At 29.9% G+C, this 22103-nt stretch overlaps 1 protein-coding gene across 1 annotated transcript; it reads left to right on the plus strand.

Annotated features, from left to right (window-relative positions):
• Window positions 1-265: 265 nt before the first annotated feature.
• LOC129977056 (CRISP/Allergen/PR-1-like) lies at window positions 266-19875 on the plus strand. Its single transcript, XM_056090530.1, has 9 exons — window positions 266-325; window positions 5395-5676; window positions 7111-7198; window positions 8369-8571; window positions 9914-10011; window positions 12236-12351; window positions 14765-14908; window positions 17493-17746; window positions 19742-19875. The coding sequence occupies exons 2-9, from the start codon at window positions 5395-5397 to the stop codon at window positions 19841-19843; spliced, it is 1287 nt and encodes a 428-aa protein (XP_055946505.1). The 5' UTR covers window positions 266-325; the 3' UTR covers window positions 19844-19875.
• Window positions 19876-22103: the final 2228 nt, after the last annotated feature.

Here is a 22103-nt window from a genome sequence, read left to right on the forward strand (position 1 = left end):
AGAATAAGATAATGACAAAATAGTTTCTACAATAACCTAACAGAATAAACAAAAAGAGTTAATTATATTTCTAATAATGTTTTTAAAGGAAGATCAACATTAATATTTAAAAATAATCAAGTATTAAAATAGAAGAAATATCTAAAAAAAGATATTATTGAATTAACAATCGCAGCTTTATACTTCCTGTAATATATTATGCAACATTTTCCTTTGTTTAATTTAGTTGAAATTGTATTAATAATGTTTGACTTATTAGAAGAGTATTGACATTTCATTAAACCAAAAGAAAGAGTATTGATTATTTTCATAAGGAAGTATATTTGTAAGTACATTATTCTTTTTCGCTCTATTATAAGATATATTATTTGCATAAGGTATTATATTTGCTGTTTCGAATGCGGATTACATAATTTAATTGTTTTATTCTTCGCATATAAATAAAGAGGTATTATTTTAATATTTACATATATTTTAACAGATTACTCTTGAAACAAATCATATACAAATAATTTTTTTAGAAGTAAATTTTATCTTTTCGAAATCACCCTTGATACTTTTGCCTTCAAAGTGAATGTCGGTTTATTGAAGTCACTGGCCACTAACCAAACAAAGCCCATAGAAATCCGTTTAATTATACCCCACCAAACAAGTCCTTTTATATCTGCATCTGACTATTGACCATATGTCAGAAAATAACTTCTTAAAGCAATTTATTTTAAAATAAAAGGTATGTATATATTCACAAAAAATGACTTGCTTCTATGTGGTAATTTCATATAATTAAAATACCAGGTGCTAAAAAATCATGTTGTTTATTTCTTACAACCCCGAATTGTAGAAAATATTTTCTCTTTTTTTAGTTAAATTTATAATTTCTTTTATATACTTCCAAAAGAAAAAAAAATGTTACTTGTGAAATTTTCATATTGCACTCTCTCTCTATTTTAATAAAATATGATAATAAAGAAAATATAATTAAAAATGAAATTTTGGATAAATCATCATCATTTAGCTGAATAAAATTCACAAATTAAAAATAATGAACATTTAAAAATATCAATTTGTTGACTTTAATCATCAAAATGTTAAACAGTGCTTCCCATTGTATAGATAAGTCAAAATTCATTGTCATTTCAAGCTTAGTATGACATAATTATTTCCTTAAATCAGAAGTGAGAGAAAATTTCAATCGAAAAAAAGCATACTTGTCAGCAATTCATTATTTTTCTCTTTTCTATAACCATATTGCAATATGCCTCGAATTCAAATTACATAAATCTCTATTAATAATAAAACATAATATGATTCTGTGTGTATGTGTGCGTGTTTGTATTCTAAAGGACAGACCATTTAACCGGAACAGAAATACTTTGAAGGAAGAGAATGTTTACATCTGAAAAAGTTTCTTTTTGAAATTTTCAATCAGAATTTTAATCAATAAAAATTAGACGAGTTTCTAACATTTTCTGTGATAATTTTTTTTAAAATATTAGTACACAAAATGAATTTTCACCCCATTTTATAAAAATGCTCTTTTTAATGAAACAAATTTGATTATCGTACAATTTTTTTTTCTTAAATCTTGCCAATTAAAAAAAATATTTTGTTTGTATGATTTTCAACAATGGATTTCTTTGTTGCAATGAAGTTAAATTCATTAGTATTGTTTCATGAAATATTTAATTCTTTCACGTTTTTTTTCTATTTTTGAAAACTGCGGAGGAAAGATTCTAATATCTGCATAGTTATACGAGGAATAAAAAAAATGAAATTACACTATCGGGAAATTCAATTTAAAAGAAATAATCGAATTTAATTAATGATTTTATTGCACTCGGTCGAAAGCATCACCAACACCATGTTATGCATAAATGATTCAACAAAAATGAAGCACAACCAACTAGTTAGATGTCAAAGGAGGCCACTAAATTATATTTAATGCCGCATATATAATCTATATAAATTCTGTATATAACTATTATTAATTCAGCTTTTATTTAATATATTTCTTATTTGTGAAAGGATATGATTGTCATCTTAGTAATTACTTTATTAAAGAGTGCCCATTTCTTTGCTCTAATCATTACTATAACAATCCGAGAACTTGATTAGATCATAATATAGAAGAATTTCTCTAAAAGAATTTTCAAAATTTCTGTCATTTCGAAGTGAATCTGTGTCATGGAAGAACTGCTAAACCGCCTAAGCACTCGCTATATTTTGCTGAATTTTTCATTAGCTCTATGGCACAATCCACTCTCAAGAAAGCATATCTTGATATATATATATATATTTTTTTATATAGATGAACAATTTTTCGTATTTTGAAAATACGGTTTAATAAATTATTACATTCTTGAAAATAAAACGCGAATTAAACATATTGATGAAAATAAGGTAGTCAAAAAATTAAAATTATCATATATCTTTAAAGTAATTAAATACAAATTGCATACAATTCCTAAAAGGTTTGCTTTATCTATCCATAATTTTTAATGATACTCGAGCAACTTACTTTGAATTCTTTTTTTAATACAGAAAATTATACAAATCCAACTCTTAAATTTTATCGATAGCCATTTTCCCGTCCATTCCATCTTCTTGTACACTTGGCGCAAGCCAATCTCCCCCTCTCCCTCCCTCCTCTTCTCACAACGATCAGGCGTACGGCAATTGTTTTCCTCTTTCACATCATAGTAAACAAAATTCGAAATGATAATGCAATTTTACTTCCTCATATTCGAAGTCTAGAGAAGTTTAGTTTAGTTATATTAATGTCCCGTTGTAAAGCAATACTAGGGCTATTTTGCGATGGACCTCGTAATTTTGAACCGCGGTCAGATGTCGAGGAAGACACCTGAGCTGGCACCCCCTCTCCACGCCACACCACACCACACCAGCGGGAGGACGTTTGGCATGACTGATTTAACGTGCAACAGACCCCCTTATACGACGGTTCTTCTGTGGAATCGGGTCTCCAACCTGAAACCCTACGGCTCACAAGCCGAGATCTTACCACCAGGCCACCTGCAGCCTGAAGTCTAGAGAAGTATTGTAATCATAAAAAAGATTATAACTTGAGATTTTGAGAAAGATTCTCGTTTCAGATCCCTCTGAGTCTGAAAAACCCATTTTTGGCGTCATTTATATCTTTAATTCAAAAACATTTCGAGTTAAATAGATGAAATGTGGTATTTAGCCTTGCGTTCCAATTTATAGATTCTTTTTTATCAAATTTAGATTGAAATCCATTCAGAGGAAGTTGTGTATTTTGTTCTCCGTGTATAGACACTTTGATAACTACAAAATGCAAAGAGTTAGGGAAATATAATTTGACATCCCAGTTTAGCAACTAAAATGTAGACTCTTATCACATTTTGAATCAAACTCATCAAATAGTTGACCATCTGTCGATCTATACTTTCGCATACATGTATACGCAATTAATACAATGATTTTAAAAAATCAACGAAATTCGGTATGTTATCTTGTTACTATAACTGCTGTTCCGTACCGAATTTTGATTTCAATTGGGAGGCAAAAAAACATCCAAAATATATATTCACACGATAAATTTAATAAAAATGTTATATTCACGAATCTTTGAATGCTAGATCTATATTTCGTAACCATTGTTCACCAACGCCATGAACGGCATTGGCGGACGCAAGGTTTACAATTTTAAACAGGAGGAGGGGTTCTAAGAATTTTATTGGGAAATAAATAAAAATTTATTAAGTTTTCAAAAAATACCATTTAAATATGAAGGTATAGCATTTCAACGTATGTTATGAAAATGAAGAAAATCAGTGTAACCTCCAAAAAACAGTACAATACGTAAACAGTTTAATAAGTTTATAAGGAAAGCTGTTCAGATCATTGAATGAAAATAGTTGCCCTTAAAATCAACTTCCCGAAGTAATCACTTACCTTAAGAAAGCCGCTGTTGAATTGCAGAATGCTCACAGTTTTAAGATACCCTGGAATTTTACAGATACATATATGTCGTTTTTTATAATTTTCTAGTTTTAGGAAAAGAAAAAAAATTCTAATTGACCAGTTTTATCTAGGAATAACTTAAAAAAAAAAACTACGTAAGTTTTTGTATATTGATAACAGAGCCATTTCTGTTACTTACGATAATTCGCGAAGCTTATAAATCATACAAGGAGAAAGCATTATAATAGTAAAAAAAAATTGGAGCTAGAGATTTAGACGAATCTCCACGTTTCTGGTCTTCCTGAATTTGATGAATTTTTGTAATTATATATGTCTCTGTAAATACACTAATTCAAAAATGACTTCAGCTAGAAGGATTATGGATATTATGTATTCTTTACACCAAATTTGTGGATTTCTATCAACTTTTGAAAAAAATCCATTCAAAAGAAGTCTGTCCATTTGACTATCCAAATACAAGTGAACACAAGGAAACCGAATTCGTTCACGGTGTTGCTTCATCCAGTTTTAATTCATTCTATATTTTTAAGCATATATATTTTAAAAGTATTAATATTATACAGTTATTTACTTTTTAAACAATAATTTATTATATGTTATTTATTCCTAGTAATAGGTTTCAAGTAAGTGGATTTTCTTGTGCTGTATAGCAAAGCTCTCTGCTTCACATTTTCTAATAACGTGCATTTGCATAAACATAAAATAATGAATTTGGCATATTCAATGGCATTGACATTATAATATTATAATAATAATAGTTGTGCATTCTTGATGTTAAATATATAAAATATAAAACTTAGATAGAAATATAAAACCTTGGAATTTTTTTTATTTTCATTAATCCTTTTTTTGTGTTAATCATTTTTTTTCGTAAGAAATTTAACAAATTTACATATGAAAGAATCCAAAATGAAGATTTTAATGCTTTACAAAAGAGATTTTTGACAAATTAAAGGTAAATGTTCATTTTAGAAATAAACAATGTCTTGTATGTGTATTATATTCCGAAATTCTTTATTTCTTGTTCTAAAAATGACATATATAGCCTCACATTGTAAATTATATTCGACATATCGTGAGGTACCTTTAATTATAATGACGAATCAAGTACTTCTCCTTTTTTATTTAGTCAGATTAAATATTTTTAAGTTAACGCAATTATTATTTCTTAACAGTTGAAGGAAACTTACACAAATCCTGATTTTTTTAATTTTTTAAATTAATACATACGTCTAAGAGAGTATTTTAACCAATGAAATTTTCATCTAAAAAGTAACTATTTTCCGTTCATGTCTATTTTGCATGATTATTAAACTTTAAAGTTTTTCACTATTTTTTCCTAAAAAACAGATGCAATGTCTTTAAGAATATTTTTGAAATAAACTGATTTTTAATGATTCCAACATTAATATTTTTATTTTCTTTTTACAGATGCTTGTTCTAATGAAATTGATACTTCTTCTAGCCTTATTTAATCTGGCCATGGGGGAGAAGTCCGTGAAATGCCCTTCTGCGTATCGGAGATTTAGTACAAAGCATACGTTCTGCATCAAACCAAATTCAACTTGTGACAAACAATCTTCTGGCGTCAGAAAGAAGGATAAAATTGTTATTGTAAAATTTCACAATAAATTCAGAAGCGATATTGCGATGGCAAAGGAAACCAGATCTAAAAGTGGTACTCTTCCTGAAGCAGCTGATATGCTTCAAATGGTGAGACTGATCAGCTGATGAAACTATACCAAAAAATTCAATCTTTATTGAATTAGCATTTGAAATCGTTAACATTTTTTTACATAAAATTAATAAAAAATGGAATTCATCTAATCTAAAGTCAACGATGCAAAAGTTTTGGTTGAGGAATAAATTGGAAATTAAAAGTGATAGATAATATAAAGGTCAAACCAGCAGGAGTTGGTTTGTGACTCCGATGTGAGTGATTGGTTTGACTAAATTGTGACCTTTGTAATTGGTTTTTGACCGAAAATTTTCTCTCATACTCTCTAATAAAATTGTTATGCAAGAGAACGTCTTTCATGCAACTGACGTCCAATAGTTAGCAAATATTAAATTTGGCGTGAATTTAGCATTTTTGCTGAATCCAGTGGACCATTCTTGGCGAATTATCTGGCGATTAATCCCTGGTATTCGTTAACAGTAGCCAAAAATCGAATTTATATTTTAGATAAGTTTTTCACAACCAATTGATTGTTGAGTAAAAATACGTTATCCAGATTCGAAGAAATTTTTAAAAAAATACCAAATATCAAGAATCTATTGGCAATGTTCCCACCATGTTTTCCCTTAATCTACGGCTCAAAAACAGAAGGCAAGATATCATAACTGCACGTCTTTTAACCAGGATGATTATAACTCCAGCTCTGTTGAATAGATTTGGTCTACACAATTATCCTCATTGCCAAGTTTGTAATCATGAAAATAACATTGAACATATCATCTTGTTTGTTCCAAATACACAACTCATAGGTCAAATCTTTTTGTAAAACTTAATATTGATTTTCATTCTTATTCTTCATTCAAAACGTTTATTCAAAAAGCTGTTTCTAATAAGCGTATCTTCGGATCCTTCTCCAATCTCTGAATTTTTTTATCATCTATTGAATATATTCTTTTGGCATTAGGGATAACGGCCTTTGTTGCCAAAAATCCCATTCTCATCCTATTTCAATCAATCTCGTAGAAATTTCCAGAAAGTTCAACCTGTCACCTCAACGGACAATAAAGCTCAGAAGTTCAGCTTTCGTATTGGTCGAGCTATTGCACGCGGCATAACGTAGTGAGTTCTGTGATATCAAAGACTCGTACTATTTGGAGTCCGAACTCTACTGCAATTGAGTTTTGAATTGTATAAGCTTATTATTTACAAATTTGAATTCATGACTTTTTACTTTATATTAAATTACTTTTAATCAAAGTTGTCTTTTGTTTTCACAAATGAAAAAAAGCACATGGCCTACAACATTATGCATAAACTTTCAAAATAGTAGGTACTCAATAATTATTTCTCGCAATTTCATTCTGCATACATAATCTTAAATTAATATGCATGTATTAATGTATTGTAATTTGTAATATATATTATATTTTTAATAAAAAGATATATAAGAAAATCTAATTTTTTTATAGGTTTGGGACGACGAACTCGCGGCTATTGCACAGAAATGGGCAGATAACTGTGAGTTTCAACACGACTGTCCAGAGTGCCGTATGGTTGGTAAGCAAACGTTTGCAAAATTTTAAGATTTTTCAGAAAATAAAGTGTCACTCAATTCGAAGAAACATTGAATACATTGACCATTAAATTTTCTATTAATATTATTGTATTTTGAAGAAAACGGCAAACAAAAAAATAGAATATACAAAATAAAAAAATGTTGTAGTTTAGCGTAATTTTATTGCATGAAACAGAAGCTGGTATAAAAAAAATATTTATTTTATCTTGAAAAAGGCTAGTATATCAAATTTGTAATATTGTTTCTGGATAATCAGTTTCAAAGTTAGGAAAAGAAATTTACAGGTATTTTTAATGAATGTTGAATGGATGCAAGGCCAATAACCTCCAATCTTGGCGACAAATTTGATGAAATTTGGCAATATCTGGTAAATTTGGTAATACTGAAGGCAAAAATGAAGATACAATAAAATGTAAGAATTATACTGATAACCTTGTTAGGAATCAAGATCCTTAGATATACTTGTAAAAAAAAATGTACACCTTGCCACAAGACTATATAAGTGGAGGTGCTCACACGATTCTAATGAATCCTTTCTTTGGAGTGCTAATTGCGGAGTGAGCTCTCAAGTTGTATTGTTGTTTTATAACATTTTGAGGTATGTACTTGCTTATCACTAATTTCAGCAAAGGATTCTTGTAAGTTTTCTTTCAAATGTAAGCTTTCGCGGTTTCATTCGTGTCTTTCAATTAATTTATATAAAAATTCAAAAATATAAATATTTTGTATCATTTTTCGAAAGATTTATCCCAAATGCAGTCAAATACTTAAGAGTTTTTTTTTTATATTATTGCTGATTTTTAAGTTTATGGCGGATTTCAATTAAAATTGGCCCTTGCGTCATTACCATGAAATCTTTTTTAGTTTTCTAGAATTTATCACCAGAATTTAATCTTGTATCATTTTCTAAGGAACTCATTTTATATCCTATCCTGTATAGAAAGTTTTATAAATAATAACATACTATTCTTATGATTTAATCAAACAAATCAAGTACTCAGCAACCTGCTCAAAATTCAAAATGTAATTATAAATGCAAATCAATATAGCAATTATACAGTGATTTTTGTTTTATCTTAAAAGTCGAAGTTTCAGATAATAAATCAGATTTTTATTCATTATAATTCTTTCGTTCTTTTTTCTTTTTCCAGAAAGTTTCAGAGTAGGACAAAATATTGCTAGAGATACGTCGTCATGTCCTAGCAAAGAATGCTCAAAACAGGAAAAAAAGAAGTTATATAAACCTGACTGGAAAAACGTAATAAGACGTCACTACGATGAAGTGAAAGATTTTAAAAAGGATTGGATTATGAGTTATGATGGAAAATTCACTGGTGTTGGTCATTTTACACAGGTATGGGAATACATCTGTTCATGCCTACGTACAAGAAAACTGTCAAACTCACATCGAATATCTTCGCGGCTCAGCAGACATTGATAGTTTCTACTAATCTCTACCAATAATAAAAATGAATATTTGCGTGTTTGTATGCGTTGGTGCACAACCAGACCGTTTGATCTAGAGTTATAAATATGACATATATACATTTTAGAGAGCAAAAATAACAAAACTCTCGACGATTTTTTAAAAAGTTTTAATTAATTGAAAATTAGAGAAAATAGTGGCATTTTTCATCATAATTTTCAAAAATCGTAAGGAATAAAAATTATTTTACATCGTCTGAAAATTCAAAAGAACTTTTTTTTTTTTTTTTATAAATATCATTTTTTTTGCCAAATATTTTTTTTTCCTTTTCAATTAATTAAAAAAAATATTTTTAAGTGTGTTTTATAATAACATATTTCACTGTTGAAGCGAAACACTAATCCTTTTCATTGCTACTATTATTTAATCATTTTTCGCTTTTATTTTTCTATTGTTGATGATCAAGACGTGAAGATTCAACTTTTTTTCATGTTTGAAAAAGTTTTAGTACTCTTAATAAAATTTCTGTTAATAAACCATTAATAAAATTTCAGAAATTTTGCTGCATTTTTAAAATTGGTTGAAGTTTATGTTTATAATCAATCAAAGAGGAAAAGTTCTTAAAGCATATTCCTTTTTTTTCATACTGATGCACTTTCTTGTGGCATATTTGGATGTATAAAGTTAAGACGGGACAATGCGTCAAGCTTCTAAAATTGTACGAGCTATTTGTATTTAATTGCTATTATAAAATTTTTGAGATTTAAAAATATTTTATCGAGAAATTATAAAAGAAAAGTTTCACCAAATGCTTAAATAAATTTTTTAGAAACTATTAATTCCGGCGAATCAACTGGTCGCTAAAAGTGGCTGATTCGCTATAAATTATAGCTAATATTATACGTTTACAGGTTTTTGCTTAGTTTAGTTATATTAAAGTCCCGTTTTTTAAAGCAACATTAGGCTTATTTTTGTACGGACCACGTAACTTCGAACTGCGATCAGATGACGAAGGCTCACTTGAGCTGACATCACTTCTCCAAACTCCCACAACACACTAGAGGGAAGCCATTTGACCCCGACGGACTTAACGGGCACCAGACCCGCTCACACGACAGCTCTTCGGTGTAATCAGGTTTCGAACTTGAAGCCCTATGGATCCGAAGCCAAGACCTTACCACTAGGCCACCGCTCTCTGCTTGTTTGTCGGAGTGAATTCTGTAAGGATCTTTTTTATTGGCTTTTTAAAAATTATTATTCTTTTTTCTAGGTCGTATGGTCTAGATCTTGGAGAGTTGGATGCGGTTACACAGTTTACAAAGTAGCCGACAAATATAACAAGTTTTATGTTTGCAATTATGGACCTGGGTGAGTATCATATTTTTTTAAATATGCTTCTCTTCCGACCGTGTAAAGATGACGTATTATTACACCATATGAATATTTTAATAAATGTATGTGCTTCACCATTACAAATGTAATTACAATCAATTATCTCAAGGATATTGAGGAACAAAAACAGGCACTAATCGATAACAAAGAAGCAAATTTGTTATCGATTGTTTACAACCAATCGCAATAGCACAAAACGCCCAAGGAACTGTCAAGATATCAACACTCAAAACAGAAGCTTCGCTCAACTATACATTTCAGCTCAACTTGACTTACTAGCACGACTCGATTTGTTTTTGATAGTTGCCGTGACAGTGTATCGAATGCTATAGAGAAAACGCTGGAACTCGTGTCCTGTTGGATTTATCATCGAGATTCCTGTTTATCCTAGATTTTTCATTTTTATCCATAGGAACCGTTTTTATTCACCGGGCATCCATTCATTAATCTGTTAGGGATATCTGTAAAATTATCTTCCCTACCTTGAAACCAACTACGTTCTAAGACATTATTACAAACGTTCAACAGTTTTATGATTAGTTATGAAAAATATATTATTACTCACTAAAATGTAAGTTTATTATTACTTTAATAGTACTTCCCCAGCCAGCTGCTTTCACTGACAGTACCTCAGATAAATCCCTTAAACGTAGTGGAGCAGGCATTCTTTTCATTCTTCCACATGGTGAAAAAATCAATGTTAAAATTAACACAAGTTTGATTGCCTCCAGTTTCACCGGCAAACTTTTGGCAAGCAAAGAAGCCCTAAATTTTTGCGTGAATAATTCTCAAGATATGGACTTTGCTGAGGGACTGTTGTTTTCTCAGACTCTAAATCGACCTTAGAGGCCATCGGAAACGGAGATGCAAACATCACGTCTACTATAAATGATTTATATGTTCGATTGCATTGCAAGAAGAAATCCTGTGCGCTTCAGTGGATACCCGTACATGTAAACATCGAGGGCACTGAGTGTGCGGATGCTTTGGCCAAAAAGGCACGAAACCTTGTCCAACCCAGTTTCACCATCACACTTGCAGATGCCAGCGTTGTGGCCAGATGTATGACTTATAAATCAGCCTTCTAGGAAGCCTTTAATCATTGACTTTGATTTCCCTAGAAATTTAACATCTACACTGGCTAGATTAAAAACAACCCACTATAAGGGAATGAAGATCCTTCCTGATAGGACAAGAACCTATATTTACAACAAGAACTGCCCTGAAAATCAGCTCACACCGTGACACATCTTCCAGCGCCCAATCACTGCAGCAGATATCTTAATCTTGGCTGGTTACCGCTGATGGATCCACTTCGGGAGATCCTTTACAGTTCTGAAGCACCAAAGCTGGCGGCAGTGGTCCTCCAGACCTTTGACAATGCTGAGACTTTCTTTCCTCACTTTTTGCATTTCCATGGACACAGCAGTAGTACTCCCACCGGAGGGCACCTCAAAAATAAGGATGAGAAGCTTCCGGTATGTTTGTTGGTTCTTGCCACCCTGATGGGTACGGAAAGAGTTTGGGGGGGTTGGTCAATACCCATCGATAATGGGATGCACTTCATACGAGAAGGGTTGTACCGTGACCGGTGATTGCCCTCGGGACTCAACCACAGTTTCCGCCAATGTTGCTGTTGCGGCTATCAGGTCTTTCAACTTTTTCCATGTGCCTCAGAGAGGGTCAGAGTAGTCAATTTATGATTACTTTAGTAGTGGGCCAAATCTTTTTTATAATCGGCTAACAAAAGCTTTACAAAAGTTATACAAAAATTTAAAACATATTTCGTATTATAAAACGTAAATTCCTTAACTGAATGATTTCACATATTACTGTAAATTTTAAGTGCATGTTAAGATTCACCAAGTAAGTTATTAGGTAAGCTGAAGTTTAATCATTTCTCCTTTAAAATTTATGATCTAATTTTAAATGAATGTCAGATAAGGAGAATTCATCAAGTGTATAGGCGACTTAACAGAACAAGTATATAACTTACAAGTCTATCAAAATTTGAAATTTTAAAATATTTTGCTGTTTTGAAAGGGACATTAAGATCAAATAAAATATAAAAGATTCAATTTAAATTTTTTTCTCAATCAATAATCTTAGCAAACCAGCAGTTTGCCTAAAGCTGATAATCAAAGAATACAAATGCAGAAAACGATAATTCTTCGAGTCAAATAATGATTATATTTTTCAGAGGAAACGTTCAGGGTGAACCTTTATACAAGATGGGAAAACCTTGCTCGGCTTGTCCAACTAATACCTGTTGCGGAAAATCTTGCGGGAAAAAAGTGGATTATCCTGGATTATGTAGTGAGAAAATTTTAATTCTATTTATTCTATATACTTTAGTTCTTTCCATACCGCACTTGTTTAAAAAAATCCCATGCGCTTTTGAAACCTTTATTTAAATTCGATCCTATGAGGCTTATCGGGGAAAAAATATTCCCACATTCTTAACAAATAATAGGCAAAGCATTGGAATATTTCTGAGTCATTCTGATTGTAGTTTTCATTTGGGACCGTGTAACTTGTCGGTGGTTCAAAATGTCTGCGTGACAGCGGATGAAAATATCAATTAAAATTTTTCTAGTCGAATACGGGATTAGATATCTTTGTTCAAGTTTTTAACTCCACAGATAGCAGGACTGAATTATTAAATAGATAATGTAGCAACTGACTAAAGACCCGAAATTTTTGTATGAAGATTCCGGAAACTCAAGTATTTTTTTTTTTTTTTTGACCTTTACAGAATAATTTCCTTTTTTTATTTCGTTTGCAAGAGCTATGTACTCGAATAGACACAAATTAAAATCAAATGTCGTTTTAATTGTAGAGCATTATGTTTTCAAATTCGCTTACCAATTAACAGAGCCCAATTATACATGTCTGTATTGTGGTCGTATGATTAATCGGCAGTTATTAATAATTACCAAATTAATACATTTATATATTTGTTAACTGATTTACAAGTCAAAGACTTCGAAAATTGTACATTAGATTGTTTAAAAAAAGAATTTCAAAAAGTTTTGCAACTGTTTGTCATATCCAAAATTAATTTTAAATCTTTTATACGCTATATGCTAAAATCACCTTTCTAGGTGGTCTGCAATCAAATGTTTTATTGTTTATGTTAAGCACATGCTTATAAAGATATTAAATTAATGATTATAAAAATGTCCGGTTGTAGATGTAGAAGTTAAAAGAAGCATCCAAAATTATGTTTGCCTGCTGCATCTTATATGGTTTAATCGGATCATGACGGAAAATAACTTTAATCGGAATTGATCATGATTTATATAAAAAGTTATTACCACGGCAGTTGTCACCAAACAGTTTTCCAGATAAAGGTTTTTGGCTCTGATTGTCAAAATGTACATTATGTAGGGTGCAGAAAGTAGTCACCTTTAGATAGAGAAATATATTGAGAAAAACCGCCCATTATTATCTGATCATGAAAGAATTTAATTGCTCAACAGCTATTTACCATCAATGATCAGATTTTGCGACATAGTCACAAAATAACAATTGTTGTGTGCCAAAGTGATGCCAAAAAACCTGACACCAAAACACAAAAAATAAGTGCATGATATCAACACTAATATTTCTTTTTGTGCATACGCAATTCGATTTTAATTTCCTGAATTGAAAGATGGAGAATGAAGGAACTGCTTATTTGTTTATCAAGTAGTATAAAAATATCAAACAAGTTTTGAATTAAGATGAAATATTACGATTTATAAAAATTGAAAACCAGCATCAGATAGAACAGTTATTAGAAAAGCACTTCTTAAAGAACTCCATAAAACCCTCTTCGCAAATCTCCCCTTTAGGGAATAAAATGGTCCCAAATGACAGGCAGGGAAAACAGAAATGAATAGAAAAATTATAATGGCAACGATATGTCAACATACTTGCCAAAGCTCATGAAATTCCGTTTGGATATGCTTTTACCCCAAAAATTCCGGTTAGAATTTACTAAATGCTGAAAATAATTGAAAATAACTATCATCGATTGTTTCCCATCAAATCTTCTGCTGTAGAGTAATGCTAAGGTTAATTGATGAATACATCGAAAAATAGATGAACGATTGATACATCAGTTCCAATGTAACTATGCTTTCATCATTGTTTAAAGCCGTAGAAAAAAATACGTTCAGAATAACGCTCATGAGTCAGAAGTGTACAGTTCTATATTTAAAACTTACTTAGTAAGGCTATAAATAGGCTGTTGGAAAAACTGAGATTTTGTAAAAAATTGAAATTTGACTTTATTTTACAGCCCCTGGTGTTGTTAATCATATTTCATAAAACTTTCTTGACATTAAAACGTTTTAAACAAAACAGTACAATAAATTTAAGCTAATATGTACGTTTTTTTTTTTTTGAATAATGTCATTTTTTTTTCTAGTGGAGAAAGATTTTTTTTATTCTGTTGAAATGTTCTATTCGTACCTAAAAACATTTTTTTCTCTTTTTTTTTATTCTTTGATCTGAAATTTTTACATATATCATAGATGAAATTCTACAACCTACCGCAGAAAATAAATCGTAAATTTGCGTTTTTAAAATTAGAATACTATGCTATAAATTTTAATCTATCATCTTGCCTGTGTGTAAAACGCCATGTATTGGTAGAACAAATTAGATTATCATAAAATCTCTCGCTTTTACATATTGTCACAATAAATTGGTTTTTATTAAAGTAGTAACCATTTGTTTTTAGAAATGAAAGACCCTAAGAAGGCACCAACTTATCCAAGAAAAACCGACGACCTACTTTTCTTCTGTGATGCTGTACCGGAGACAAAAGCCTGCGCCTTGCAAGTCAATAGCACAAGAAAACTTGAAAACAAAGTCACGTTATCTGGTTCGTTTGACACATTTTACATCTAGAAACATTTAAGCGAAATACGTTTTTGTCAAAAGATGTAACAAGGAAAATAAATTTACTTGATAATAATAAATTTGAAAAATGGGCTGAATTTGAAAGTAGGAAAATATTTTATATTTGTATAAAAGATGTCTAACATAATACATGTCGAAGTTATTTTAAAATATCTCTGTAATAATATGTTAGTACTATATTACTGAATTAGAATATGTGTCCAAATTTGAACATAATTTAAATATTTATTGAATAGGAAATTGCTTTCAAATTAAAATTATAAATGTTTATTTGTAATCTTGTAAAAAGAAAGGAACTGAAAAAATTATCTAGCTGATATCTCAATAAATCAGCAGTGAAAAATACTTCTGACCACTAAAATTTTTTTACCAACAGTTACCATTAAAAGCATGTAGTAACAAATGTGTAACTATAAATCTATACTTAGAGAAGAAAATCGTCGATTTTCTTCCATGAATGATATGATCAAAATTTTGCAAGGAATTATACACAGAAAGTACCATGCATCAATTTTGAAGATATATAAAGACTTTTCCATCTTAGATGCGTAACAAAATGAAATCTTAAAGTATTTATTTTTTAATTAATACTTAGTGTCTTCAGCATTCTGAAAGAATGTAGAGAGCCTGTAAATTAATGGATAGAAGTTGCATTTAAATAAATAACATAAAAAATAAAGTAGAATGGTTTAATAACAAAGAATAGGTTTTATTACTTAAATACCTGGAAATGAAAAATGCAATTTCTACTTTAAAACTACAGACCTGTACATGTAAGGGATATTAAACTAAATTTTCTTAGCTAATTTAATTTTAGAGATTTAATTAAACTTACCACTCATATTGAAGTAACATTTCAGAAAATTAGTTATTTTTAAGTACCGTTATGAAGCAGAGCTACGGTTATTTCAGAGATGGATCAAATAATATTAAACTATGTATTTTCTAGTATTATTATATAATCTTTCCATGTTCAGCAAAAATCTGAAAACGCACACAAGGGGGAGAATGCCGAAAAATACATTTTATTTTTTAAATTTTATTTTCGGACTAGTTCCTTTTTGAAGCCAAGGAAAGTGACAGATAACTTAGAGATAACTTACAAATAATTTCATGAAAACTTTTCCTGTTGTAGCGGTTACATAACTCTACTACCTTCACTTTTGTTACAACAGATGCCGTTACCTTATTAACATCAAGGTATATTTCCCACGATCCTTCTTAGGAGTCATTATTAGATAGTATTCTAAGTGAGTGTCGAGTATTTTCGTGTTCGTGTTTGTTTTGTCTTGTGAAATGTGGAACTTAGAAAATAATTAAATAACTGTTCCTGAAACTCGTCTCTTATTTTCATCTACTTCATAACAAAGTTATAAAGAGTCTTGTCTCTCTACATTGTGTTTTTATTATGGTATAGAGTACTTCTTTCGAATTGGACATTTTGATCGATCTCCTTCTTTTTTTTTGGGGGGGGGGGTATTTTTGAAACTTCCTTATCATCCCACCACTAGGGACACTGTAATTCGTTTCAATTTATAATATATCGTCTCTTCACTGTAGGCAAACATTATTTCCCTACACGAGACGCCATTTTGAATTTAAAGGAATCAAAAAGATTTTACCGATTATTCTCTCTCTATATATATTCAGATAGTTTTGATATATATTTATATTTGATAAAATATTTTTCTCTTTAAAAAAAAGAATAATTATATTTTTTCATTAAAGAATCAAATACTCTCAGAATGGTCACACAAAAATATCCAGGGAGGTGGAATACCTAAGATATTCTGTGAAAAGTACAATAGCTGGAATCATAGGAAGAACCAATAATTGGCAGAAATTCTGGATTTATCCAAATAAATCAGCACTGGAAACATGTGGTCGCATAATTTCACTATGATTTCATGAAAAAAGTGCAAGATATCATTTTTTGTGAATATCTACTTGAATTTAATTATGGAATCACTTCCTCCACAAATATATGATGGATCAGCAGAATCTTTCACTCCGCTTTCTCTTTTAAACTAAATAGATTTATTTTAACCATATGTTTGGCGTCGTTTAATCATGTGCTTGGCGCAATCAAATATGATTCTTGCGCCAACACGCATGACAAGAGAAATTTTGTCGAACCGTATTAACAATAATTACGAGGGATCAAAGTGATTTTTCAGATGCCACTTCAAACAAAGGACATTGAGCTAGATATTGTTCGGCTTCTTGATGGACCTGCATTAAGCATTCTTTAATGCCAGTTATGCTAATTGATTAATTTAGACTTCGAAATGAATCCAAGCTGGAAAGTTCGAAAAATAGTCGATTCCTTTCCCGTCACATTGGCCTCTTTGGGGACTGATTATCTTATTTGTTTGATTTTGTATCCCTAACATATATTCTTTTGAATCTCCCAGTATGCACGAACTAGGTAGATATTCGTGACCCGATGTTTTTCTGTCTATAATATAAAATTCTACTCTAAATTGTTGGTTATTAAGAACCACAAATTATGTTATCGCTATGCAAATTCAATTTATCATTAACAGGAAACTATTACACCATAAAATTGAGAAAAGGACAAGTGGCAAATATAACATTTAAAAAAGAATTCAGCCCTAAAGGCGACTTCTGCGTAAGAATAATCTACCGAAAGACTGCATCGAAAGCTGAAGTACCGGATCAAAGTGATGCAGAAATTGAAATATTTAATGGTAACGGAGTCATCCAAAAGAAACTTAAAACAACTAAGTTAGAATTTCTTCCTTATCAAATCAGCCTCAACTGGAAAACGAAGACCAAAGTAAGTAACAGAATTCCGGTTTCGTATCTTTATTTGAATCGTCGATTCATAATTTAACTGTTTTTCAAATCAGAATAATTTAGTTTTTTTACATTTGAAACATTTTTTCTGGTGACAAAAATTTCGCAAACTCTTTTCCCAACAAAATAATCTTATCCCCATCTCAAAAATGGAAAATAAATAGGAAATTGAAATATTAATTATTAATTACAGAGAAAAAGTAAATAAATAATTATTCATCGAATTAAAATGAAATATTCTAAAATAATATAATTTTTATAAATATTTTTACACTTGTTTATTTAACTGAACTTCAGCCATATTTTTTTATTTGTAATTTAATTTTCATTCTTTTTTTTGTGCTATTGTTCCGAAATCTTGTACGTTGTGTGTTTCCAAGGACAGTGTAATATCTCAATATTATATTCAATTACTAACAGTTAATTGATCAATTCGCTTTAGAGTTTTAATTGCGCATATGAAACATCATGTGATTGTGAATTTGAAAATTAGAAAAATTTACTAAAATATAGCTATAATTCAAGAAAGTTTGTAAGAATTTTATTGAAAAAAAGTACAAGATTTTATAATAATCATAAAAATGCATTAATGAAAACGTTTACCTTTCTCCGAACGAAAAATTAATTATTACTCGGTTGCCACCAAAATCTCATTCAAATGTTGTTTACACTTTAGAATTTCTGGGCGAGATTTAAAGTAATTATACTATAATAAAGATTTATTCAAAAAAATTAATTTATCACTTATTAGTTCAAATTTTTTGATGTACCGATTCTTTTATTTAAATTACTTAATTGTTACGTAACACAATTTTAATAATTATTACTTAGCATACAATAGCTTTTCAATACTAGTATTTTCGTTTTTAATTAAAATGAAAACTTCTATTGTACGAAGGATTTTAAAAATCTCACAGCTTTTGGAAAAAATAGGGTCACTCTCGAGAGATTTTTAAAAGTTTTTAATTGGGTCAAAGTCGATCGAAATAATGCAATGCCCCGATAACTGGGTAATTAATGTTGAAAAAAGAAGTTATCTCTTTTTTAAAAACGCATTTGCTTATAATATATTGACTAATTAATGACGACAATAACAATATTGTTTACAGCTTACATAATTATGTATTGGATTAAAATATCACTGCTCAAACAAATCAATCTAAATTAGTTGTTTCTCTTTATTTATTGTTTTCACTCAAAAAGAATTGTTTCAAATAAAATTATCTAAATAATTGGAGTCCATATAATTGAAGCTCTATAGTAAATTAGAAATATTATAAGGAAATTTCATTAATTTTCTATGGAAATTTAAGTTCAAGACATTGCTACCACACAAAAATCAACAGCTGGGTGTACGATGAATATAGTCTTGCAAACTGGGTCGTTGAAAACAATGTTTTATTTTATGAATATACCAGAAAACACGATGAACAGATAGAAAAAAATCCAACCAAAATGTGTGCAAATAATAGCATTTGTGCAAAGCTACAACACATGCAGACAGAAAATAACTCATAATTAAATAACAGTAACATCTTTGTCTCTACCACTCATCATTTACAACTTACCAACTGAGCTTTCCAATAGGAAACGACATTGCATTAAATTTCCCCGAAAAATCTGCAGATCTCAGAAAGCAGGATATAATTATTGCATTTTTCAGAATCTTTTTATCGCCAAGGTCGTGGAATTCCTCGCCATTGTCAATCATTGCATTGGCTGTGTATTCATTAAGCATTTTTTTTAATGTTTTTCTTTCCTACCATGAGACAAACATGACAGCGAAACGGTATTATAGATTCATAACTATACACAACATCTCCGAAGAAAATGCCTGGTGGTGGGTTTGAAAAAAAAATTATTTTTATTCGATAGTTTGCACTTTTATTGATGATACATTCAAGAGCGATGAATTAATTTAATGTTATTTATTGGTTTGTTTCATTCTTTCTATCAAAAAACTTTCTTTTCTCAGGTTTCAATCATCTTTTCTGTCAAATCAAGTAAAAGATCTCACATTTTCGATCTAAAAGAAGTATTGGCACATGATGGGAAATGTGGTACAAAGGATATATGAAAACTTCCAAGTACTCTGATCTCATTTTAAAACACAAGATATCATTTTATTTTATGTCTGAATATCTGCTTTTTGTTTTCAATATTGCATGTACTACTTCTAAAATTTTGAAGAATAAAATATTTCAGTAGATATTTGTTTCTCTCATTTTCAAACGAATACTTTTATTTTTCTAAACTTTTTCTAAAGCAATGATAATACAATTTTTTTTTTTAATTTCAAGATGTTGACAAATTTTTAGGTTAATATTGAATATTAAGATTGAATTAGCTACCTAAAATTGAAATATATAAAAAATAAAATGAATCACCCGAATTTATTCAATATTTTAATCATTGATGATGAAAAAGTTAATAAAGTTATCGTCTTAAGTTAACGTAACATTTTCTCAACTTTTTTTCTCTATATCCACAATCCGAGAATTTAAGGCGTTATGATCAATAACGTCTGAATTTACTACAAAATACAAAGCGTAGGCAACATACACGCAGCCAAAAACGTATACAAAAGCCGCACTTGTGGAAAACAATAGCACACAAACAGCAAAATCTATTAAACAACTGCAACAGAACAGAACAGAACCCATACCTCAAAGACATTTCGCTCAGCTACTCTCTTTCAACTCAATTAACTTCTCTCGTTTGCTTGCCTATGCTTTTATAACTCCATTAGCAAGGTATTGAATGTTCTAAAACAAACGTTGGAACTCGAGTCTTAATGGAGACATCGCCGAGGTTGACAAGCATTCAGAAACCTTCATTTCTTTCGCTAAGTCGATAAATCATCTTCAAGTTTGTCATTGCCTTGGTATCCATCTATCAACCATTACAATTTTATTAGATGTTTGCATTTTTGTGTTATAATGTTCACATACCAATGGACATGCAAGAAGGCAATCTATCCATAGATAGTTTGAGTATAAACACCTAAATGATTGTACCGTTAGGATGTGAAATTAAAATACTAAAAGCTAATATGCTATGCATGTGTGTTTTCAATTATGCCTTCAAATAAAAATAAATAGAAATGCCAAATAAGAAAAATCAATGGTTTGGCCCAAATTTTAAAACATATATAAAATTTTGGTAATAACGATCATTTGCTAAATGTTATCCATCTAGATGACTGCTTCAGGCCTAATTTTCAAATGAATGCTGTTGGCCAAACAAAGGGACTTAATTTAAATGAATTTTATCCAAAATTTGGTAGATATGGTGGCAGACGTGGACACAATTTTCGAGTCTGTCTAGTGAAAAAAAATGTATTTAAAATTATTTATTATTATTACAATTCGTTAATTTTTTGAACTATCCAAAACTATGCTTAAAGACATGAACATATTTTGAACTATGCTTACAGATAGACAAAAGCGGGAATCGAAGGTTTAAAATGTAAAGATTCGAGAAAATCTCGAGATTTAATTTTTAGATGAATCAATTGTTCTTCTTCGTATATAAAAAAGTATTACAAAATTAGCGTTAAAATATTATTTCTGTTTTGTGAAATACCTTCTAGTTAAACTTTAAGTTCAGTGAACTCAAATTCAAAAAAAATTTGAAGCAAAACACAATTTAAACACACACATACATATAAAAAAAGAAAAGTCTGTTCGTATGCTGTGCTCTTGAGACATCAGTATATTTTATCACTAAGGAATATGTAAGTAATACGATAGTTCTAAAAATGGTCTCGGATTTCTTTTTAATAATCCTTTGATGATGAAGGGATTTTGTGAAGAATAAAAATACTATTTGTCAAATTTAATTTACAAGCAGTTTTTTTAATTAAAATTCAGTAGAAAGGTGCTTAAATTAGAACTTAGAATTTCTAAATAAAAATATTAAATGATTTTTTAACTTTTTTTACATCCATTTAATATATGATAATACGATGCTCTTGATAGATTTACACAAGTTTACGTTTCATATTAGAAAAATGCTTAAACAGAAAAAATATCGCATAATATATACTTTAAAAAATATAACGCTAAAGTGCCATCTTGCATGCTTAAATGGTGATTATTCCTCATTATATCAAGAAAATTTCAGCTTGTTGTTGCACAGATAAATAATTCTTGGGGAAAAATGGTATCATGTTAGTTAATTTTTTAATTCTATTTCTTCTCATCAGATGGCAGCACCACTGAATTTTTTTTTTAACTATCTGAAAATATTATTTACTAACTGCCTGACTAGATGGCGTTACTTGTAGTTATGTAGCACTTGATGTATTTTGAAGTAGGAGCGAAGGGAAGGGATCA

This window comes from Argiope bruennichi, chromosome 1 (genome assembly GCF_947563725.1).
Source record: "Argiope bruennichi chromosome 1, qqArgBrue1.1, whole genome shotgun sequence".
NCBI lineage: Eukaryota > Metazoa > Arthropoda > Arachnida > Araneae > Araneidae > Argiope > Argiope bruennichi.

Excerpts from the sequence above, each read along its gene's own strand:
- LOC129977056 (XM_056090530.1), top strand. The coding sequence starts at position 5,395 with ATGCTTGTTCTAATGAAATTGATACTTCTTCTAGCCTTATTTAATCTG. Across the intron at positions 5,677-7,110 it reads CAGCTGATATGCTTCAAATG|GTTTGGGACGACGAACTCGC; the intron begins GTGAGACTGATC and ends ATTTTTTTATAG. Across the intron at positions 7,199-8,368 it reads TCCAGAGTGCCGTATGGTTG|AAAGTTTCAGAGTAGGACAA; the intron begins GTAAGCAAACGT and ends TTCTTTTTCCAG.